Genomic DNA, 24,605 nt, shown 5'->3' on the forward strand with positions numbered 1-24,605 from the left:
TAACAAAATAAAATCCAGTTATACGCCGTTAGCTAGGCCATATTACATACTTTCACGCTGCCTTCATGGGCTTCTCTGTTTGTAGCAGCAACTCGCCGACAGCTCAGGCAGGAGAGGAGAAAATTAGAAATCAGGTCATCTTCCCACAAGTCCTTGCAGTCCCCTAAGGGACCTGAAAATACATCCAAACGGTTTCCCCCCTACCAGAGACAAGCGCCGACACTTGCAAAGTCAACAGAGCACCCTCATTTCTGATTGATATATGGGAGGAAAAACACCCTGTTTCCAGGACACCCCAGTGTATATGAGGAGGATATTTTCTCAGGGTGCCATGGCAATAATTGGTTATGTGTGCAGATTGAGCATAGGCATAAAGGGCAGATTAAAAATTGATGTTTTCTAATTGACACTCCAAATTGACAGTAAGCCATAAGAGCTGAAGTAAATTACCTGCTAGATTGCTGCCTACACACAGACCTGTCTGCCAGAATGCAGCCCTCCCAGACGTTTCACCATTACTCTGCATTATCATCCATAAAGGGTCGTACTTAAAATTCCATTAGAGCAAGAGAAGGGCAAGGCTTTCATCGCCGAGTGGTAGCACTCTGCTACAATCAGAACGGACATCTCTAATTCATCTGAAAACTCACAGAGGAGCCCGTCCATCATCCCATGTACTCAGAATCACTGGGAATCAATGCAGTGAATGAACCGTTGTATGCGGGTGTAGGTATAGCACAATATTGTATTTATGTCAGGCCTGTAGCATAGCACGGCTGTATACTAGGTGAGAAAAGTACAAAAGTTGAATAATGTATTCAAAACATAATCTGCTTTTTTCCCCCCTCTTTTTTATTATTTAATTGCACTTCACATTTACAAAAATATCTACTAATTGAGGAATCATTTTAGTCATTAAAACAACATTTCAGTTACCTTCTTCTAGCACAGAAACATTTAAAATTAGACTGGACAGTCCACTTAAACATAAATTAGGGAAAGATCCCTCTTACTTAATGCAAACAAACCCAGGGTACCTTCCTAACCACAAAGTTGGTACAAACAGACCAGAATTGGCTTTACAGCACCAACTATGATAAGAGTTATTGTTTTACAGAACATGACAAATATGTAAACATTACTGTGGTAAGGTTTCAGCTGAGATGAGAATCTCTGTCTCTTTTCTTCTTTGGTTTCGATTTCACCACTGGAGTTACATAGGTTGGCGTCAGTGAAGGATTCAAGGCTGGATCTAATGCTGGGTTCAGGGACAGCAGGTCCAACATATTTGCATTCTCATTACCTGTTGAAATATGACAGCATGAAGGACAGAGAAAGAGGAATGATGTATACATATATTACATTATACTATCCGACTAAAAAGGTGCTTACCAGTGTTGTCCTCTTCACCGCTGGGTTCTAGGTCTGGACTGTGGAGAGAGACCCGGGCCAGGGCTGCCAGCTCAGTTATGAAGCTTTCTTCTGCCTCCTAATGGACACAACAACACACTGCTTACAGAAAATGACTGCACAATTGTAAATCAAGTTGTGAACTTTTTGTTCGGCAGGGAAGTACAGAAGACAAGAAACATACTAACCAGCAGCTGTGCTTTGATCCTTTCCATGTTCTGATCCTGGGCTACTTTCCTCTGCCTCAATTCCTCATAAATCATCTCCTGGTCCAGATCAGACTGCTCCAACACCCTCCCTTTGTGGAGTTCAACCCTGAGACAAAAAAAAGTAACAAAACAAATGATAATTATTTCATGTATTTAAGACTGAAGTGTGCACAAAGATAGTGTGGTGCATGGTTATTGCACCTCTGTTGAAACTCAGCAGATGTGGGTTTCTTGCCCCAGTTCACCAGCTCCCTCAGCAATGATCTGCTCAGCTGACTGCTGCTCTCTGTTTTCTCATTCACCTCTGAAGAAACAATAACATTAACATACAGTATATTTTGTAACTTTAAGGGTTTTTTCAAAGCAAAACTCAGGTCGGTTTGCCTGAATGTACAGTTCATGCGGGCTGGTGTGAAAGCTGTCAACTGAACCCTGGTGCGGACCAAATAACCAAACCTTGGCCACTTGAAAAGGCAGGTCTTGTTTTTAAGTACTTTCACCCTACAAACAAGCCAACCACAGGATTTTATGATCTCAAATATGTGATTTTAACATGACTTCAAAATCTAAACAACTAATAAATACATCTGCTGACCATGAAATTAATATAAATATATGCATCAGAAGGATTACAGTGTTGCATAAACTTCTGTCAGTCACCAGAATTGAATTTCCTCACGTGGTTCCTGATGATGCAGATTGAAAATAGTCAAAACTCTCCATTCAACAAAATACCTGTCAGTCTGTATGACTTCATGTTTACTCCTCTTGGTTTGTTTGTAAAAAATCAGTCTTAACAGGAACCCGATCATTTTTTCCCTTCATCCGGACCAAATGAACTGAAAAGGACTGTCAGCACCCTACTCAAAACTTATCTACTATTGTTTGCTTAAATCATGCTGCCTTAACAGTGAAGGTTAGGAAAACCAAGTAGGTTATAACAAGTCTAACACAATCCTAGTAATCATTGGCCTGTGACCTTATGTAATACTGTAAATATAGCATCTATTACATACATTTAGTCTAGATTAGCTCGCCGCCATTAAAGCATAAAAATCAGAGTTTATACAGATGCGAACATGTGCATGTTTGTTGTGATTGTCATCTCACCCTGGTTTATGTTAAACTGATCCGGCTCTATTTTTTTGATGATGTCCTTCAGGTGGGAATAGTAGCTTCGGACCACTGCAGTGAGAGAATCTTTGGTCACATACACGCTCTCCGAGGCAGCCTCCGTCAGGTGGGACTATTAAGAAACAAAGTTAACTCTAAGGTGCTTAGCAAACAAACCTTAAGTAGAAAGATGATTCTAATTCACAACGCACTACCCTACCTTCAAACCATTATGTTTTGGAGAAGTCTGCGACTCAGTGGATGGGTTCTCCATCATCTGTTGGATGGCGTGGCTGAGGGCGTTGCCTACCACCAGCTGTGCGTGACTCTGGAGAAGCTCCATCCCTGTTTCCAGTTCAGAGAGGAACTCCTGCTGGAAGCTGTGGCCAACCAGCTGACTCTCTGGGCCCAGATGCCTCTCTGCTAGGCTGGCACTGCTATTCTGTGATGGTATGGGAGAACAAAGGTGTATAATCTGCTGTGAACTTGGCTAGTATGTTAGATACGTTAATGGGAGACATGCTGTGTTTTGTGATGGTTTTGAGATTTAAAAGAATGTATTAATGAAAGAATACATTTTTCACACCTTGAGAGTTGAATTGACACAGGACTGGCTTTTACTGGGATCTTCCATTAGCACAGTTCTGAAATCAGTCTGAGAGAGTGCCTTCAGCTTGGACAGCCTCATCTCCTTCAGCATGTGCAGACAGAAGTGCCTGACCACAAAGTACCTCTGCACCGCCCCCAACAGGTGCTCATGTTTCTTCTCGATCAACCTCCCCACGTGGCTGAGAAGAAGATCATATTGCATAATTTACAAGTTACTCATTAACATTGATTTAGTTACTGAATAAATGGATGTGGCTGTGCTGTTAATCTGCTCCCAGTACAGATTTAGTTTTTGTTTACATCAGGTAATCTTTCACAATCTCAATACACCATAAATACTTTTTGACAGAGGTTTTCCAATCTCACCTGTTGAGTGTGTAGCTCTGTCTGGCCACCATGGCCCGTAGGATCGTCATCTGTTGTTCACTCAAATGTTTAAGACAGGCCTGCACCAGAGACATCTCTTCATTCCACACCTACAGTTAAAACGGCTCAGTTAGACACAAAGGAAAGCCTTTAGTTCAATTAAACTCTTGCAAATACCTAAATGTACTTCAATTTAAGAGACAGAGTTTAAAAATACTCATTGATGAAAGAATAAAGGTGCCAAGCCCTGGTGGAAAAGTTCTATGTGTCTGATCCTTCAGATGGTGTCTACCTGTCCATCTTCATCCAGCTGAGCCCTCATGTCTTCCAGTTGCAGCTTGGTAGTGCACTCTGCCTGCTGCAGCTGTGCAACCAGCTCCTGCTCCAGATCCAACCACAGCTTCTCGCAGCGTTCAGCAGAGACCTTTGACTGGGCCGGGACAGAGCTGAGAAAAACATCCTTGGCTAGATCTCCAAGCTTCTTTGACCAGGAGGCACGGAGTTTCTGCAGATACAAAAACGTACACAAGAATAATGTAAACACTCTTGCAGAAGTAAGCACACAAATACAAAATGCAGTATACAATCTTTTACCTTCCAATGGTCACAGAGGGCATCAGCCACTCTGTTGTCCTGCTGCTGCTCAAAGTCAGAAATCTGCTGCCTGTGTTTCATCAGCAGCTCCTGGTACACCTGAAGGAAAGGTTACAGTTCAGATTTAGATACCAGTTGAATCTGCAAGCAGTTTATAGACCTATTTATTATATACCAGTAATCCCAGATCTACATATTGAGGTAAGGGAGGCAAAATGTTACGACCTTGGTGAGCTGCTTTAGGTCATTGTGAGTCTGTTTCAGTTCCAGGGCGCGGCTCTTCTCCTTGGTTTGACTCCTCAAAAGCTTCTTCCTCTTGGACTCAATTCTGCTGCACTTTTCATCCACAAGCTCCTTTGTCTTCCTCGTGCACTCTAGAACACGAAACGATCAACTTTTGTGTGAGCTGGACTAGTTGAGCATTTTGAAAATAACTGCATTTTGTAAAGCCAGCTGGAAGACTATGTTATTAATGCTCATTAACATAGATTGTTCATGTAATGGATTAGCAGTATGTGAGTGACAGTATATTCAGATTAACCACAGTTACACCAATTACTCAACAGTAAATGGTCTTGTGGCTGCATCATTATATGGTCTCATGAGGCTACAGTAAAATAACCTGTATGATGTTCTATGATGATTTTTTTTCCCTTTAAGGTTGTTAAACACACATGTCTAGAAATAATCCCTATGTATTTTATTGTGAGGGACTAACATTAAATATCACCTTTATTGTTCTTTTTTTCACTATGACTCACCATTTGTACTTTCCCACAAGAGTAATAAAAACACAACAGAAAAGTAAAATACACCCAGAAGATGTGCCTTGTCTTAATATTGTAAACAGTGTTAATTTATTAGCTTGTCTTTATTACACAATAAATCAATAGCATCAAACTGTGTTAAGTGTTATGCTAAAATATTTTGCATCTGAGTCTACAATAATAGTGCAATAGATATTCTGTGCTGTCCTGAAAGAACCTGACCTTATTTAAGGAGCTAAAGAGGATTCCCAGAAAATGGTCTATTTTGAGAGAGTAGGTCATTTAAGTTTGAAAAGTAGGCTAGATGTTGTCCAATGTTACCTACCAGCAGAAACTAGTTTAGTGAAATATGTGAAAATGACAGACACTGTCAGTATTTGAATAACTGTGTTTCTAAAAAACTTACTTGGAAGTTTTCTACTTTTGCAACCAACTTGCTTAACCTACAAAATGCTTACTCTAACATGCATTTTGTCTATTGTCTTTTGACCTGATAGTGTGTTGCAGTGAATTGACTTACATGAAACTGAAATTTCCACATGTCTTACCCTCTGTGCACTGTTGAAGGCCTTCTGTCTGAGTTGCCTGAACCTCTGAAAGTATTTTTTCCATGTGGCTAAAAGTCAAGACGTCATCGCTCGTCAGCTGCTCCAGCATGGTTGCTATCAAGCCCTGCCTCAGAGACACTTCCCGATTTAGCAAGACAGGTTGGGATTGAAGAAGCCCCGTCAGCTCCTCCCACCACAACAACTTCTGCTGGATACTCTGCGAGAAGTAGAAAACAATTTTTCCTTTGGTGTATCTATCTCTTCACACGATGACACAAGGGATGAAAACCAAAAATGAATAGTGTGCCAACGACTAACTAGTACTACTTTACTTTTAGATCAGCTTCCTGTGTGTTCATCAGGTGGTTTTCTACTAACAGAAGAGTCTCGACGAGGGAGATAATCACATCCTGTGCTTCATCTGGTGAGAAAATGCTGGTCTTCTTCAGCAGATGCTGGCACAAGTCCTCCACCTGTCTGCCAAAACATCTGGACTGTGAAGAGACAAGGATATAAGCTTTCCCTTAAGAACTGCCAGTGTAAATACAGGTGCTCTAATAGACTTAGTATAGAATGATTATTAGGGTAATTGTGAAATAATCTGCTCTCTGGGGGTTTCTCCTCATGTTTACCCCTTGAAGGCCATGCTCAAGAAGATCTTTCTGAGCTCTCTCTATTTCCTCCAAAGTACAGGGAGCATCATCCTTTTTCTCGCTGGCAGTGTGGTCTGTTGGCAACTGTTTCTTCAGCTCATTCAGTTCCTGAAATGACAGATGACAAAAGATGTATGTATGTATAAGAATGAATGTATGTATGTATGTATGTATGTATGTATGTATGTATGTATGTATGTATGTATGTATGTATGTATGTATGTATGTATGTATGTATGTCTGTATGTATGTATGTATGTATGTATGTATGTATGTATGTATGTATGTATGTATGTATGTATGTATGTATGTATGTATGTATGTATAATAGACATAAGATCTGGCCCTACCTTTTCTTGCATTTGAAGAATATTCTTGGAGAAGTCAGCATCATTTTTGTCTTTTGGAAAACGACCACTGAATATTATTTTAACCATTTGCAGAAACATCTATAGCAGGGAAAAGATCATAGGGGAAAATAAAACATCCATTTTTGCCTTTTGAACTTTGACGAAAATATACTTTATAAATATTATAATACTGTGTTAAAGAAAAATGGTAAAAAACTGACCAAGCATTTTTCTTCCTGAAGCTGGGAGCAATGTTGTTGGATATCCTGCAGCGCCAAACAGTAAAGGCTGATCCTACCTTCAAAACTGAAGAGATAACATGAGTGTTATTGCCTCCAGCAAACTGGGGTTTGTGTATACTAGCTGTAAGATTAAGGTGCATGGTTATGGCTTAACATTTAGAGACTACTGGCTCCTACCCTGGCTGTGTCAGTGTGCGAGGATAGTGAGAGACCCGGGTGAAGCTTTGGTTCTGCAGGCTCTTGGGGACCAGCCAGGAGGAGATAAACTGACTGCTATCGTCGTTGTCCTGTTCTTGGCTCAGAGAGTCTCCATCCGTGGAAGAGGATGACTCATCGTTAGGCATTGCTGGCAGCTTGGAGTGCTCATGCAGTGATGGATTGGACGCTCCGTCTGCTAAAGGCTGACAAATTCAGCGAAAGGTTGCAGCTTAGTGAAGTAATCATAAACCAACTCATTGCAATATACTATATTACACCTTATTCACCCATGGATTGTTTTGCAACTGGGTACTATTTTCTGTGATTACACCACTTCTATTAAACAGCACAAATAGCGCTTAACCTTTTTCTCATGTAATGCTTATTAGTTTACGAAAGACAAACTACAAATTATTCAATTATGTGTGCTTAAAAAACCCCATATATAAAACATTACTTTTTCCCATTTTGTTAACAGTCTATTACCTTGTGTACCTAGCAGAAGGTGTATGTTATTATGGTAACATGCTGTATATTTATGATAAGACTTACTCTGTACTTTTGGTTGATGGGATAAACCACCTTTGCTCTGGATGCAAATGCAGCAACTTCACTGTTCACAGGTGGCTGCTTCTTCTCCTGGACAATGAGGACAACAGACTTAATATGTTAGTGGTATGTTAACTAGTGGCTTAAACATCAGAAATGGGTAACCCTGAATCAAGCATGAATGGGTCATTCACTTAAACAAATCCAGGTATTTTACAACAATTTACCAGTATATAATTCCTGTCACATATAACATCTACTTGTGTATATTTACAATAAGTCCCAGACGTGTCTCAGATGTTAAAGATCCCCATCTTTAGGCGCAGGCTGAAAACTCACCTCTTCAAGAAGTACTACCCTGAGCCTTCCTCGTAGCACTTATTGCACTCGTATTAGTTGTTGCACTTACTGTATTCGTATCAGTTCGCTGCACTTATTGAATTTGTATTTGTTTACTGCACTTATCCTATTCGTAGTAGTTTGTAGCACTTACTATATTCGGATTAGTCTGTTGCAATTATTGTTTTCGTAGTAATTTGCCTCTGCACTATACTTTTGCTCTGGTTTATGCTTTAAGATGCTTGTTTAAGAAAGGAGATGCACTTATGACTTCTGGTGACTAGTAGTTCTCTTGAATACCTATGTTGAATACACCTCCTGTAAGTCGCTTTGGATAAAAGCGTCTGCTAAATGACTGTAATGTAATGTAATGTAATGTAATGTAAAGAGAATAATACTTTATCTTTTGCTGTTCCACTTGGAGCCTCCTTTCTGCTGTTGCTGACACAGTCACTTTGGTTGTTGTCTAATTCCCCATCATCAGGTTCAAGCAGCCGCCTTGCGTTGTAACCCTAATGGGATGAAACACGACAATATGGTACTGTACATCCATGGATATCAAGACAGAGGACTGGGTGTGTGAGAGTAGCAGAGGTTGCATGCTGTTTACTTACTTGTCTCGTCAATAGCAAAGGCTTCAGGCAAAAGACATATAAAAGAGCAGCAGCTATTATTCCTGAGAGCCCTCCACACACTGTGGCCACCGTTAACAGTCCCGTGTATACGTGCAGAGACTCGGAGAAGCTGACCAGCACATCAGTGCCACATCCAGCTACCAGGTCCTGCTCTGCCATTACTTAGTTTCTGAATGTTTGCATATTTCGTTGATAAAGTTCAGCGTTAGTAAGTAACATTAGCCTCTGTCTGACATGTCTTGGCTCGAGTTTTTAAACGTGTCTTCACTCTAAAAGGTTCAACATTTGAGGAAACTAAAATTTGCAAAAACTTCTTCCAGCAAAACCCTTTTCCCCCAAAAGCAACAAACTCTGCGTAAACTTTCAAGACAGGAAAGCTGCCTAGAACTACACCGGAAAGAGAGATGTATTCGCCTTCAGTATAAAAGCAGAATTATGATTATTGGTAGAAATTAGGTAACAGAGCCCTCATAACCAAAAATAAATGTGGATATTATGTGTAAATAAAATATTCTCATGGTTTCTATGCATATTTATACAGTTTCCAGGTAACCACGGTTCCGATAAGCCCACAGGCTCGCCTATGGTATTTTACTTTGAACGACGTGACCGGAAACACATCTATGTACTTTGTTTTTAACCTTCCTAGAGGAGTTGCCCATTCTCTCCAAGTTTTGGAAATGTTTTCCGAAGTTGTGTTCATGGACCTTGTGTTCGTGTTCCTTCTATTGTTTTAATGGCGTCCTGAAATATCTGGATATAAGGAGAATGCTCTTTGTTGAAGACAACAATTGAAGTTTTTGAAGAAGAAGAAGAAGCAGTGGGCATGTTTTCATGTGTTTTCATGGAGGATTTGAACATCTAGACATGCAGACAGCTAGCTAGCGGCTCTCCTCAGGGAGAGTGGCACACCAGTTTACGAATGCTTCAGGTAGACTTTAACGGGATATGGTCATTCATCTTTACTGTCCAAGTGTCATGTTTGTTTCCACCCCATCTGTGGGCATCAGACTCCAGTGCTGGGCATCAGCTCTGTTATAACAGTAACGTTATATCTCAGGATGCACCATGGTACACCACTCTACCGTCACCTCCTTTCTTGGAGAAACAGGAGGTGAGTGACCTACTGATGACAATGAATAGGATGTGATCTCCCATGTCAATCACCCAGACAATAATTGGTCGAATATAGTAAGTGCTACAAACTACTTTTTTAGTCTCCAATCTCTCCTGTGATTAAGTAGCCCCCCCATGTGGATATACTGTACATTTTTTTATTTGTATTCTTATTTTTTATTTTATTCTATTTTTTATTTGATTGTATAATATGTGTATTTATTATCTGTTTCTGTGTAGTTGAGCTGCTGCAACACCCGAATTTCCCCCATGGGGATCAATAAAGGAATATAATAATGATTAAGGTGTAGCCTCTCAGCAGCTAAAGATACACATCAAACCTGCCGAATTTGACATTTTTCCTGAAAATTACAGAGATTTTTGTTTTGTTGTATCCATGAACCTTATTTAAACATCCAATATTTTGTTTCACTTGTCATATCTAACCAGGTTTTGAGCAGTACCCCTTGTTTATGCATAACATATTAAATGTCCTATAATTAATTTTCCTTTGTCAGAGGCTCTCCAGTATCCATTTAACGCAACATGACCCCGGTGGGAAATCAGCAGAGCAGACATTTCTTAGGATGGATGGTTTGTTTCTTTTTTCTCAATTCTATGCATCAACAATAGAGTAATAACACAATTTATTTGCACACACCAGATGAACGATTGGACATATAAGTCTATGATGGGTAAATACTGTCTGATTTGTATCCCATGCTGTACAAGTACAGATGATGTAATGTTAGAATTCCATAATAGTTTTAGGTCGCATACATACAGTACCAGTCAAAAGTTTGGACACACCTTCTCATTCAACTACTTTGAAGAATCTAAAATATAAAACATATTCTGGTTTGTTGAGCATTTGTTTGTTTACCACATAATTCCATATGTGTTCCTTCATAGTTTGGATGTCTTCAATATTAATCTACAATGTAGAAAAAAATAAAAATATAGAAAAACCATTGAATGAGAAGGTGTGTCCAAACTTTTGACTGGTACTGTATGATACTGAATGATACAGACTGTTAGACAAAAAAACTTTAATTCATCTGTAAATACAAAACCTCAGTATGTCTATGCATACATCGTATTCAGTTATGTATTTCTTGTCAATATCAGCCTTTGTAACTGACTCTTTCAGGTACAATGGAAATCAATGGGCCCATGGCGCTGTCTGCAGAGGGCCGACTCTCCTCTTCAGCTGCTGCTGGTCCATGGGAACACTCTTTTTACACGCCACTTACTTTCATGTCAAACATCTTGCACCAACGGATCCGCAGAAGCACACTTACAAGATACAACCCGAGCGTCCCTCTGCCTCAGGTGTGTTTCTAAGAGGTGTTTTGGTCCCTTCAATCATTGTACACAGTGACCGACTTTCATGGAATATGCATATGTAGTATGCAGTGCAGCTTCTCATGTATGTGGTTATTGAAACGTTTACATCTTTACATTACAGCCCATTCCCATACTTATTTATACCATTTATAAGATTTTACCAATAATTATGTTTGAAGGAACTAAATATACAGAGTGTTTTATGTTTCTACAGACTCAGAGTGTGGCACCTCCATCCACATTTGGGGTCAAATTTCACAAGTGTGCACAGGTACATCAGCACAATTGTTTAAATACAGCCCATTTTATCTGCAATATTTTAAACATATTTTACTGGACTATTAATAATATTCCTTCTGCTCAATCATGTGGTCACTAGGTGAAGCTGGACACTGACCCTCCTCAACTGACATTCTTCCTGCTAATTCACAACATGGGCCCATTGGATGGCACCAACTTGTCTCAGGTGGCTATCCGGGACTCCATTTCTGGAATAGTACCCCTAAAATCTGATGGCAGAGTGGTTGAAAGAGGCTACCAGACTTTTGCCATTGATTCACTGTCGGGTATGTCTGGGAGTCAATTTGTTTTAAAGATTAATCTGGTTTGAACTTTAAAATTTCAAATATTGGAATTTTCTGTGTCTTCACAATAAATAACATGATATTGATTTTACTACTTTAGCCGGATCCCAAGTTGTTGTAAACTATACTGCTCACATAAGGAATCATAAGAGTGAAGTCCTGGACCTTCCAGCGTTCCTCACCTTCTCTAATGCCTCACAGGTATTGTTTTTCTGCTCTATTTAACTTGAAAAGGAATCTTCCAAATATTATTAATCTCACCATGTCAGCATTTGCAGTACTATAAGAACAATTTCTCTATTCTTACCCAGAGTCATTTTTTCTTGACTCTGCAGAATGATGTCAGTATGTTTGGTCCATTAACGGCTAATCTTACCTTGAGGGTCAATTCCACCGACAGGGTAAGTTCAAGCGTTGCATGTTTAGTTCTTGTATTGTACACAATTGATTTGATGAGAAGTCTGACGTTTCTGCCCACTGTTTTAGATTTATCCTAACCATGGGGTCCATTTTGCTGGATTTGTTGCTGGGTTCTTTGTGACGCTGATGCTGCTGTCACTGGGGTTTCTGGCCATGAACCTGATAGGTCTCAGAACCCGACTGAACCTTCTACAACAAAGGGTATCACAAATTTAAAAGTGTTTTACTTCAAGTTAAGCATCATAACAAACTGTTATTAAAACCTGATTAATCCGTTGATTACATACAAATAATGTACAGTATTTGTGTTTGTTAATTTTTCTAAAAGTGTTGATAATGCTTGTCTGATAGGAAATTGGGTATCTTTGTCCAACCCAACAATATACAGTTTATCACAGTTTTGTTGACCAACCATGTTTCTACACATGAGTAAGCATTTAAGGAAATTCGCATTAACATAACTAATTTTGTGATTTTAAAGAACTGTTTTCTCAAATTAATGTCAGTTTATTTTTCTAGTTGTTTAGGTTTTATGAAATATTTCTTGTATAAGTTAATACACTGTGCATATATGTTCTTGCTTCAGAGAAACAGAGCTGATTCAGACCCTGAGTATGCAGACTGCAACATGAATGAGGCCGTAAAAGATGAGGCCGCATTTGAGGACAAGATGGTGGACACCATGGTGCTGGAGGATCCCCAGAACATGTACCAGGCTTTGGAGAAGTGAGTAGACGAGTCAAGAACTTCAACAATCAGTTATGCCCACCGGCGCTTTATGTTGCTTTCCACTGAGCCAGTTTCACCCAAAGCAGTAATTATAATAACATCTAATTTGTTCACAGAATATGGTGTTTTCTAATTTGAAGTTTTTATTGTCATAAATGTTATTATCAAATCCACCAGGAACAACAAATATTATCAATTTGTATAGTACATCTCACAAAGAACCCACTACTCACAGGTTGACCCTGCTTACTCTGCGTTTTTTCCCTTTTAAGCCTTGAAATGTCCACACTGCTTCATGCCACCAATAACCTGGAGGCCACTCGGATTCAAATCTACGGGGACGTGATGTCCTCCCTGCTGGGCGGCCTGCATTCCCAGGGCCTTGCCAGCGCCCAGGCCCAGCAGAGGCTCCTTAGTGTGCTCCACGGACAGATGCTGGGCATGGAGGGTCGGCTGAAGGAGGAGCGAGGGGCCCGCATGGCTGCTCTGGCTGGCCGCTGTAACCTGGAGACCCGGGAGGAAATGGAAGCAGAGCACTGCAGAGAAGCTGCTGAGAAGGCCCAGGCCGAGCTGCTGTGTCAACATGCGGACCAACAGGTATTAAAAAAGATATATATATATATTTTGTCCCCTCTGGATCTGACAGTTTATTGCATTCATTACATACTACCACTAAACTGTAAACCTCATTTTGTCACTAGGAGCTCCTCCACTGCAGTGTCCTCCTGGAGAAGCTGCATAAGCTGAGCCAGAGTCAGCTCCAGCGCATCCTGTTGGTCCGACATGAGGAAGCCTCAGGGAAGGTCCAGAGGCAGATCATCGAGTGCCGTCGGGTGGAGTTGCACAAGATTTTCTCTGAAGAACTGGAGGAGGCCACCAGGATGGGCGAGCTGCAGAAGAGCACAGCCAAGAGTCTTCAGCACGATTACTTTGCCTGTCAAGTGAGCAACCAAAATCTTTACTTTCAAAGTTGTGACACATTAGAATTGACCATTTGAATTGCATAATTATGTATGTATAGTTTGAGCTTTATTGACACCTGTAAACATGGCCAACAAAGCATGTAAGACTGCATTCGTCATTTATAAATCTACTTTATTATTTTCTTCTACTTTCCAGCTCTTTATTTGTGATAATCTGTATAAGAAGCAAAGATTTATAAGACATTAGGAGACATGACCTTCTTTTTTTCTGACCAGGATCAGCTAGAGGAGGTGCTGGATGTGGTCCTTGCCAACCAGCGCTTTGTTCTCGCTGAACGCCATGCACAGAGGAAGTTCTTGGTGCACAGCCTTCACAGCCTCAACAGCCTGATTTCTGACAGCTTCTCCAGCACCTCCAGCAATCTGGACAGCTGGTTCACTCACATCAGGAGGTTGGAGCTTATTGTAGTCATCAGTGATAGCATCATGTAATGATCATTTCACATTTGGATGCACTATCACATTACACTACACTATAAATGTCAAGTAAAATAATATTACAGTATGAATTTACATTTTTAGAATTGAACCTGTACTGCATCTATTTGTGATGTAAAATACATAATAGAAAATATAGATTTGCAAAAAACACTGCCATGGATGAGCGCAAACACACGACAAACAAAATATTTTACATATTATTTGTATACAATAAAAGAAAATATATGTCCGTAATGTGAGCCTTTGTTGGCAGTTCAACCTTTTAGGCAGCTCTAAGCTTGTATAATAGAAGTAAGATGAACTCTAGCTGTGTATTTAGCTGGCATGTTTTCCTTTCTCCACCAGGGGGAGCAGTGTGCCTTCAGAGCAGATAGACCAGCTACAGGAGAAGGCCCAGAAAGAGCTGGTGATGGTGAGGCAGAGACTTGATGAGGCACTGAGCCAAGAGAGGAGAGCTATGCGCTGTGGACTTATTAAGAAGAGGCGGGAGCTCATCTCTGACTTGGTGAGGAGATCATGCATATTTAGGGTTTTATTCCAAACAACTGCATTATATATATATATATATTTATAAATATCTATTGTGGAATAATACCAAAAAACCTGTTAATCTCATACCTTAACTATTACACCATCTTTAATCCATCTCACTGCCTTTTCCAGCTGCGGGTCCACAAACAGAGACAGAAGGATCTGTCTGTTCTTTCAAAGGGTCTGGAGGGAAGGAGAGATGTATCTCAGCACCTGCACTGTTGGCAGAACTTACTGACAGCTCACAGTTTGGAGCTAGCAGAGCTCATCAATAACCTCGATGAGGAGGCTGCTGCAGACATCCGCAAGGTGCAGTACACCATCAGGCACACTCATGACCTAATCACTTTGAAAGATACACAAAAACCCCAAAGGACATCCCACTGGGATTGATTTAGTGTTGATTATCTCTGTCTTGATCCTCTCCCTGTTCTATAGGTGACCATGCGTGTGATTCAAGGTGCCATAACAGAAATCAAAGCCATTCAGCCATCTGCAACTCAGGCCTTGCTAACACTATTGCCTCCAGGTGCGCAACGCGCACTGCCGCAGGTGGAACCAGAGGCAGGAGCTGGACAAGCCCAGGGACCAGGAGCGGGCGCTGTCCTGCAGGGCCAGGAGAGGCTGCACCAGGAAGGCAAGGCAGCCTTACACACCCTCAGCTGCACCCGGGCTGCTCTAAGGGAGGCCATGGAGAGAGAGCTGCAGGAGCAGAGGGAGCTCAGGGCGCACTGCAGAGCTTTCTTTAGGTCAGTGATGTGATAATACTGGTCATTTCATTTCAGGGGATCCAAAGAAAAGTTCTCTGTGTGTTCCTATTAGCAGTGGATGTCCTGAAAGAGGTAGATAGTGAATGAAAACACAAATTTCTGAATCTGTGTTTTACACAAGTTGATGTCAGATGGTGGTATTATATACAGCAACATGTCTTTGATAGCAGGCTGTCCCCCAATAAGAACACCATCAACAAACTCTAATTACACCATCCTGGATTGACGATATTCCACTCTCAACACAGACACGTAAAGTCTCATGGTGGAACCCCGGTGTGTTTATCTGCCTGCCTTTTCTCTTCCTGTCTCAGTTGTCTGTGTTCGTCCCAGCTGACTCTGTCTGAAGATGATCGACTCCGGATGAAACTAGAGTTTCAGAAGTGTCTGTCTGTGATGGACCGCTGTCTGGTGATGCCCCACGCCGTCTCCAGAACCAAACTTCACACCGCTCTGGCAGCTTGGAGGAAGGAAAGCGAGCAACAGATGGTGATCACATAATCACACTTTACGGAATTTAGTTGTTATGTTGATAAAACCTGTGTGTGGGGAATTAGAACATGTTTAACTTTGGCTACTGCCAGTGGTAGTAGTAGATTGTACTGGCTGTTTAAATCTCCCTATGAGGCAGTTACAGTTTATAGCCCACATTATTAAACTACAGCAGGATATAATGGTGCATTTAATATTTTCTCTAATGTGTAAGAAAGGGAGAATGGCGACTTCCAGTGCAAACCACACTGCGATCAGCCTCAATTGTGTGGCCACTGGATAAGTGCACATTGTTATTTAGAAATAATACAGGGCTCCACAGAGTGGTTTCATTTTAATCACAACGTAACAGCATTCTTGGAGTCATTTCCCAACCAACGTATGGATATTGTGGTTTTTTGCAGACTAATATGCAATCCAAGGGGAAAACCAGTGAGGCCAGACAGAAAACAGACACATCTGACCTGCTACTTTTCCAGAAAAGGCTTGAAGACGGGATCCAACTCTTTGAGAAGGAGAAGGAGACAGAGAGTGGCGTCATGAACAAGGTTAAGCCGTAAAATAACCTTTACTATAATATATATATTATTTTTAAGTGCATTGAGTTGCCAAAAGGCAAGAAGGGACCAGTGTATGTATTTTCTATCATATCAAACTCTAAGCTCATTCAGTAGCAGAAGCTTTCTCCTTGAAGAAAATCTATGTCTGTTTTAAAGTTCAATGTTTAGTTTGGGATCAAGTACGAGATGACTGAAGTACATCCGTCCTAATGTTGCCAGGTGATGGAGGAGATGCGTAGGGAGAGAGAGGATGATCTGCGCTCTCAGGGCGACAGCCTGGCCATGCAGATGGCCACCATCCACTACCAGAAGGCTGAGAGGAGGACCAAAGTCTTGGAGACTTCCAGAGCAATGCTCGCTCTGCACAGCCTGCTCATTCAGCAGCTCAGAGAGAGAAAGAGCCTGCAGAGACAAGACATGTCTCAGAGTATACAGAACTACAGCTTGGTAGGCAATGCTTTACTCAAAGTTAACCCTAATGGACATATAATAAGGTTCAAACTAATGTGTAATTCTCAGAAAGATTTGCATGTTTCCTCTGTGAGTAATACTTTCTCATTAGACCTTGTAGACTTTTATTAGAGTGTAATTTGACTCTTGCCACAGGGCCTAGAGGAAGCCGAACAACAGCTTCAAAAGGAGAGAAAAGAGCTTGACGGCCCGCAAAGGTCTCGAACCAGAGTCGAGTCTAATCCAACACAGAGAGAGAACTCTGAGGAGGGTGAGGAGGGAAGTGAAGAGGAGAGACTGTTTCAGCTGCAGCAGGATTGCAGGATGACGTTCATCCTCCAGGAGGCGCTTTACAAGAGTGATCAGGTCATCTCACTGTTGGCCGAGAGGTGAGCTGTTGTGTTAGTGTTATCTCAGGAGTAATAAGGAATTTCGTGTTTTGACACAGGCCGTCAACTTTTACAGTGTTGAAACTCTCTTGTGTTTTCAGGTTGCAGGAAATAACTGGCAACAACCAAGCCATGGAAGATTTAAAAGAGCAAATGGAGCTCAGGAGACTTTACGCAAACTGTGACCAGGTCTGAATTTATGGAGACTTTTTTTCCAATGTTATATTCAACACAATGTAATACAAACGGCATGGAAAAATACTGGGGCACCTCTGTTCTGTGTGCATCCAGAGGAGGTAGAGGAAAAGGTGTATTTACCGTATTTACCGTATTTATGGTTATCTCAGGATCTGGAGTTTGCATCCCGGCTGGTAAAGCAGAGTCAAGTGTCTGCTGAGGTTCTCCTGGAGGCCCTGCGTGTCCTCCTCCCAACTCTGCCTGAAAGCGAACTCCTCTCCATCACTGACGCCCTCTGCCCCAAACAGCTCCTTGTCTCAGCATCTGCAGAGCAGGAGCAACCCGGGTAAGATCTGTCTACATGGCAAACATTCTTGTTGTTTTACATTTCCAATTTACACAGTGTTGTGTCACATTAGGTGAATGTTTTTGACTCATGAGAGGTGCTAATTATTGCTAGTATAATAACAATAAATACACATTTCAAATCTTTTTTTCCAGTCTAAGTCTTTCTCTGTTAGACTTTAAATAAGCCCTGTGCAGCAGAAGGATTACCCATCATCATAGAAAATCCGTCTGGCTCTTCCAACTTGCAAACACAGTTTTGAGCTTGGTTGCCAACTAATATGCAGAAGCCAAGAAAACCTTTTGTCGTGCACTAGTCTAGTCCATTTTATTTTCCTTTCCCCACTTTTTTTTTCAAGGGAAAAAAAAATAATTGAACAAATTGAATATAGTGAAAACCTTTTAGCCCAAAGTACGCAGCCAGAGTCTCAGCGATTCAAGTTCTGTGGTTTAAGAAAGTAGTTTTCTGAGTGAAGTCACTGATTTAATAAAATCAGCTTTTAAACACAGCTGGCTGAAGCAAACATCTCCGACCATTGTCTGAAATTGAAATACTGTTTGAAAACAATTCCACAAGGGTTGTTTTCCCCGAGCCGCAACAGGAAGAATAAACGATTATACTCATCATTTCATTTTCTGATACAATGGACCACTCATGTCTGGCCCCCGCTGAGTTTGGATTACTTTACTGATGAATAATGTGCCTTGCATGAGGAAAGGAGTTGTCAGGCCAAAAGACAAGGAAATGAAAATGCTCAGTTTGGAACAATATGCAAAACATGTGTTTTTCTTTTCTTTTTCCACTCTTGTTTCTGCTTGTTGTTTGCTGGATAGACTTTACCCGTTCTTTACAGCAGTTTTAAATCTTACTAATGTGAATTCAAGTAAACAGTAGGACGTGAAACTCCAGGGCCTTTTAACTGGATTCTTAATCAGATCACTTTATCTATTGGCATGCAGCTGTCTGAAAACAGAAACTGTTACGTTGGTACTCAGTGGACCCTCTGACGCATGGTTAGGTGAAGTTTAAGAGGGTTTACCGTACGTCAGAAGGGAACGGGGGTGAAGGTGAGAGAGCGTTTGCCTACCACAGTAGTTGAGACAACAGTCTGGTGAAGAGCTGGTGTTGTTATACAGGAGAGGTGATGAGCTAATTGATGGCAGGTTCACTTGGTGATCAGGGACCCAGGAGCTATAGTGAGAGTCCCTCTCTCACTCTCCTAGCTCCTGGGTCCCTCACCACACACAACCTTGTCTTGCTAATTTAGACATCAGAGTAATACAACAAGCTTTAATTATCTCAAGAAAAACTTTTGTCCTCGGCTGTTCTGTTCCCTCCTGCTCCTTGCGTCCTTCCTTAATTTGTTCCGGAACAGTATTTTACCTGCCAATTTGATCATTTACCGTACGCTGTCATTTGTAGGTAAGTGTAGTCAGAGGGAGTGTTCATAGAATCTGTTACGTTTGTCATAAAAATGCAGGTAATCTGTGAAATACCCAGAATTCAATTAAATGACATATATTGGCTATACAAAATGTTATTTTCCATAAACAAGACAATGCACATGATTCACTGTTTCTGTTCACAATGGGAAGATGCTTTATCCAGGCAACCCGGTTTTTAAGCAACTACATTTCTACTTCTTGGTGTCAATCTGAAATATTAATTATCCTAAAGAAAAGAAGCCTTGTTTAATTTTGCAGTTGGAATTATCCGTACTTATTAGTTTTATTATCAAGTCTAACATGATTTACCCTACTTGCTTTATTGCAAAAGATCACAAAGCTCTCCCTCTAAACCAATGAAAATGCAATCCAGTATATCAGATAGCCAGGAATCCCTGACCATTTTAATCAAAGTCAGTCATTGTCTGCAGAGATCATATCCCAGTTACCAGCTTCATAATATTTTGATGACTTTTTGACCAGGTGTGCCGGCGAGTTTAACAGACTTCTTCCTGTCAAACTGAGAGAAGACGTGTTGCATAAAAATATGCCAAATATGCCGAGCTGCACTGTGGAAAGAGAGAGGTGAGTTCAACACATTTCTGTTTTGTTGCTATTAGCTGCTATATAAGGACTTGATGTTATGTTATAATCAAAACTAATTTGTAGTTCAGTGATAACCAACATCATAGACAAGTCATTCATTGGTGTGTAATAGGCCTTTAGTCGGTTACGTGGCTGGGCCACTGTGACCACATGTGTGATTTAAGAACTTTTAACACTCCAGTCCCACTAACAACAGCTCCTCTGTCCTCCAAATCTCCCAGACTCCAGAAAGTTAGGCAAAGTTTGATGGAAAAACTGCTCCCCAGATCCTGTATCCTGGCTCCAAGAGATGTTGCACCACTGCTAGTTGGAGAGAAACAAAAGGAGGACAGTTTTATTAAAGCACAACGGCCTATCTATAAATCTACCGTCACTACAGACGCAGTTACACAGCAGCAAGACGACACTGCAAAAGAAAGGGTTGTGAACACAGTGAATGAAACATTACACAGGACAGCGGAGGAATACATGATGCCCTCCTCTGCCAGCACCGGGGAGAGGTTGTTTGTGTTCCGGGATCCACCTGAATCATGTGGCAGTGCGGGCGCTCCTAAAAGAAAAAGGAAAAGAAACTTTCTCAATCTGAAGAAAGGCTCAGTGGCTCCAACAAACCTACCTTGAGACTTACAAACATTGTCTTTTGCAAGTTTTTTTTATTTTATTTTTTATGATGGTACTTACTATCATGATAATATCACAATGCAAATATCACAATCTAAATGAAACCTATCATTTTGCTGTGTAGCAAAACATTTTCTGTGCCTTTTTAAATGTATATTGCATGGTGGTCATACAAAGGGAGTTAACAAACAGTTCATCATTTTAAATTGCGTTGTCTTGAATAGATGTCTTTCAAATGATGGGAAAAGTCCATTAAAGTTCAGACTCAGACTTTACTGAAAATGTTAACAATTTAAAAATGTGTTTTGGGGAAGAGAACGGATTAAAACCCTTCCCTGTAGTATTGGTGTGTACTGCATTGGTATTATAATTATTCACGTTCAAGACTAAAGATATAAGACTGAAAGTTACTGTGTGTTTGTTGTTTGATATGAGGATTGTACAGCCGTGGCCAAAAGTTCTGAATTTCACAAAGTTTGCTGCTTCAGTGTTTTTACATCTTTTTGTCAGATGTTACTATGGTATACTGAAGTATAACTACAAGCATTTCATAAGTGTCAAAGGCTTTTATTGACAATTACATTAAGTTTATGCAAAGAGTCAATATTTGCAGTGTTGACCCTTCTTTTTCAAGACCTCTGCAATTCGCCCTGGCATGCTGTCAGTTAACTTCTGGGCCACATCCTGACTGATGGCAGCCCATTCTTGCATAATCAATGCTTGGAGTTTGTCACAATTTGTGTGGTTTTTGTTTGTCCACCCGCTTCTTCAGGATGGACCACAAGTTCTCACTGGGATTAAGGTCTGGGGAGTTTCCCGGCCATGGACCCAAAATGTCAATGTCTTGTTCCCCCGAGCCACTTAGTTATCACTTCTGCCTTATGGCAAGGTGCTCCATCATGCTGGAAGAAGACATTGTTCATCACCAGACTGTTGTTGGATGGATGGGAGAAGTTGCTCTCGGAGGATGTTTTGGTCCCATTCTTTATTCATGGCTGTGTTCTGTGAGTGAGCCCAGGGGCGCCGCTAGGGATTTTGGGCCCCATGAAAAGAATCTTTACAGGGCCCCCAACACAGCGGCAAAAATTTTTGATGCTATTTTACATACAATTATGCATTTTAATGGTATTTTTGACTATCATTTGACATCATCAACTTAGTGTCATTATTTTTTCTGTATTATAATTTCATCATCATTAGGGGCCTCTCTGGGCCCCCCTCCATCATGGGCCCCTAGAATCCGTCTCCTTTACCCCCCCTTTTCGGCGCCCCTGAGTGAGCCCACTACCTTGGCTTATTATAAAATGTATCCAAATTCCAAGTCACAAATGGAGCAATAGTTGCGACATGTTTGGCTCTGTTATCAGCGTGAGAAGCTCAATCATCCCTGGTGTTTGCAGAGTCCACGTCCACGTCATCGTCCATCATTTCTTTTTATTTTTTTTTCTTCTCCCCTCTCCCACTCAAAACTGCTTCAAGTCCTCCTCTTCTACCCTTTTCAAAGCCCTGTTGACTGTCCCAGCAGCTGGACGCGGTGCTCAGCAGCAGTGTTCTCCGCCATGAGGCTGGTTCTGGTTCTGGTTCTGGTTCCTCTCCTGTGTTTCTTCAGCTTCGTGTGTCTGTCGGACTGCGCGCCGCCGACTTGCTACTCCAGAGCTCTGGGCCTGAGCACAGAAGTCCTGGTTCTGCTGGATAAGATGCACACACACCATCGCACGGTGAGTCACATTCTGCAGACGAGGCTGTGTGTGTGAACTGTGTGCAGGCTGGTGCTCCGTGTAACCATCATGTTCTGTTGGGTTTTTGCAGAAAACGTGTGCTGAGATTCTACCCACGATCTTCCTTGATGTGCATGTAAGTTTAAAACAATGGGATAATGCAATATAACCACCCTTCCCCCCACTGCTAATCAGTTACAGTCATTTCAGAATTCCAGTTAGATATTAAAGGGGCAGTTCACCCCAAAATCAAAAATTGATGTTTCCTCTTTCTCATAGAGCTCTATTTATCAATCTAGATTGTTTTGATGTGGTTTTGCCTCCTTTGGAAATATCCGAAATTTCAAAAAAAAATATAATAATAATAATACTGGGACTGTATGGCACTGGGCTTGTGGTTCTCAAAGTGCCAAATAAATTATTTTGAGAAATTCAACAGCAATGTCTCTTTCCAGAAATCATGACCCGGTTACTAAAGAAAACACCTTGTTGTGAGCAGTTTCATGTAGAAACTAGAACTAGCAGACAGAGATTGATAAATAGCATTACAGGCAAGAAGAAAAATATGTATTTTTGACTTTGAGGTGACAAAATCCCAGTTAGATAAGAACTCTAGCTTTCACTTTCACCGTGCACAGGTAGCTAATTCAATGCAAAGACAATCAAACCAATGCAAATCACTGTGTACTGTGAGACATAATCATACCTGATATGAATACATGACCTTTTATTTGAGTACTCTAGATTCCAAAAAGTGTAAATACCGTAAAGACTGTTTATAGGACACTGTTCATTCTAAAAGAGCTGTTTTATCCATCTAGAACTCATGCGTCACAACCAAGCTCCGTGACTTTATATATGTGGTGCTGAACCACCCTGACCAGTACTGCAGAGAGCGTCCCAGGATGGTGCTGCTGAAACGTAAAGTCCAGAACTTGTACACCATCATCACCAGAATCTGTTACCGGGTAAGAGCATCTCAAACACCTACAATGTTTTTGACTTTGACATTCTTGTGTTCTGGCTCCAGTTTGTTGACCGCATGTCTTTGCTTCGTTTGCAGGACATGGTGTTTTTCACAGACGACTGTGAGGCAATTGACACTGGACACACTAGGCCTTACTACGCAGAGGACAGGCTTCAGCTCCTACAAGAGGAGAGATGAGCAGCACAGGAAGAAGATGACAGACCTACATCCAAACATCAGCAATATGTAGAATGCTAACAAATGTACACACCACAGCCTGCACTGTATTAGATGCATCACAAACAATACACAGAGTGCGGCTTCATGTTGTACCTAGTTGGCTCTGTGTTAGCTGCAGACTCATGTTAGTGGACATGTGTGGCTACATTCCAGCAAGGAGTGCAGAACTTTCCACAGGAAATTTGCTGAATGCCAACCATGCCGATGAAAACCTTGAAATAATAAGGCAATAAGAGATGCTTGTGAGCTGGGCTTAACCGCTGCTTACTTACCGGGGCTGATCAAAGGTTCATGTGTCATTAAGAGAAATATGTTGCTCTGCCGTAACCCTAAACCAAGATGTCTTAAAGGAGCATTATACAGCATTTTGAAAACATTTGCAGAGCTGAACATGGTGGTTGAAAATGTTATAACAGAAATAGATTTCCTAAGCATTGCTCCCTCCCACTCAGTTGTAGCGTGCGCTCTTTCAGAATTTTGTCACTTAGAAAGTTTATTTTTCTTACTTTTGTTTTATACCTAAAAGTTACGACAGTGCTGTGTGTGTGTGTGTTTGCTGAACTGAATAAATATTTTGTTGGCTCTCAACGCGATTGGATATAAAACAGAGAAAGCCCTCACTGTTGTTAACATATTAGACACATGCCTGTTTTTATGTACACACTTTATGTCTCACATTATTTAATAAAACGTCTCTGTATGTATCAGCTTTTACTTTTTTTCATTCTCTGAAGTAATTTCCAAAATGTGTGCCAGTTGATTCTGGGAAACACAAACTACTGGCCCGTGCCCAGTCCGTGAATTGGAATGATGTCCTTATTATTTTACATGTGGGAGGGTTTTTTTCACTCTGGCTGATGCTCTGGTTTCCACTCAGCATGTGACAATTACTGATGTATTTCATTTTTATTGAGACAATATGAAGTTCAGTCACCACTGGACTAAAATACAGTTGCATTTCAAGTAACCAAGGTTGAGGTAGACGTACAAAAGCCTTTTCCCAATGCAAAGTAAAATAAACTGATTGTTGTGTTTTGAAAATGTGATTGCACTGTAAGTGAAGCAAAATGTATTTTTTACACAAACCACAG

At 41.0% G+C, this 24,605-nt stretch overlaps 3 protein-coding genes across 4 annotated transcripts; 2 read left to right on the plus strand and 1 right to left on the minus strand.

The window, feature by feature from the left end:
- Window positions 1-831: 831 nt before the first annotated feature.
- LOC129106114 (evC complex member EVC) lies at window positions 832-8,903 on the minus strand. Its single transcript, XM_054617447.1, has 20 exons — window positions 8,562-8,903; window positions 8,346-8,459; window positions 7,612-7,698; window positions 7,039-7,262; window positions 6,841-6,925; window positions 6,620-6,718; window positions 6,249-6,377; window positions 5,949-6,110; window positions 5,617-5,833; window positions 4,527-4,675; window positions 4,302-4,400; window positions 4,000-4,212; window positions 3,708-3,817; window positions 3,319-3,520; window positions 2,953-3,174; window positions 2,730-2,865; window positions 1,821-1,923; window positions 1,599-1,725; window positions 1,393-1,489; window positions 832-1,303 (listed from the first exon to the last, which is right to left on the minus strand). Exons 1-20 carry the CDS (start codon window positions 8,739-8,741, stop codon window positions 1,155-1,157), a joined length of 2,904 nt encoding a protein of 967 aa, XP_054473422.1. The 5' UTR covers window positions 8,742-8,903; the 3' UTR covers window positions 832-1,154.
- A 367-nt stretch (window positions 8,904-9,270) lies between these two features.
- On the plus strand, window positions 9,271-21,415 carry LOC129105826 (limbin-like). 2 transcript variants are annotated; one of them, XM_054617031.1, is made up of 23 exons: window positions 9,271-9,696; window positions 10,217-10,292; window positions 10,849-11,030; window positions 11,260-11,316; window positions 11,425-11,611; window positions 11,730-11,830; window positions 11,965-12,030; window positions 12,116-12,250; window positions 12,636-12,775; window positions 13,051-13,375; window positions 13,480-13,719; window positions 13,978-14,153; window positions 14,548-14,707; window positions 14,866-15,042; window positions 15,172-15,482; window positions 15,818-15,992; window positions 16,400-16,543; window positions 16,775-17,002; window positions 17,162-17,394; window positions 17,496-17,583; window positions 17,742-17,917; window positions 19,846-19,947; window positions 20,190-21,415. In XM_054617031.1, exons 1-23 carry the CDS (start codon window positions 9,505-9,507, stop codon window positions 20,587-20,589), a joined length of 4,071 nt encoding a protein of 1,356 aa, XP_054473006.1. In that variant the 5' UTR covers window positions 9,271-9,504; the 3' UTR covers window positions 20,590-21,415. The 2 variants fall into 2 exon arrangements, with proteins under 2 accessions (XP_054473006.1, XP_054473007.1); XM_054617032.1 differs by having other exon boundaries at window positions 20,235-21,415.
- A 133-nt stretch (window positions 21,416-21,548) lies between these two features.
- On the plus strand, window positions 21,549-24,184 carry LOC129106220 (cytokine-like protein 1). The gene is made up of 4 exons (XM_054617578.1): window positions 21,549-22,307; window positions 22,399-22,443; window positions 23,129-23,275; window positions 23,371-24,184. The coding sequence occupies exons 1-4, from the start codon at window positions 22,149-22,151 to the stop codon at window positions 23,470-23,472; spliced, it is 453 nt and encodes a 150-aa protein (XP_054473553.1). The 5' UTR covers window positions 21,549-22,148; the 3' UTR covers window positions 23,473-24,184.
- The last annotated feature ends 421 nt before the right edge of the window (window positions 24,185-24,605 follow it).

Source organism: Anoplopoma fimbria, chromosome 17 (genome assembly GCF_027596085.1).
Source record: "Anoplopoma fimbria isolate UVic2021 breed Golden Eagle Sablefish chromosome 17, Afim_UVic_2022, whole genome shotgun sequence".
In the NCBI taxonomy this organism is placed as follows: domain Eukaryota; kingdom Metazoa; phylum Chordata; class Actinopteri; order Perciformes; family Anoplopomatidae; genus Anoplopoma; species Anoplopoma fimbria.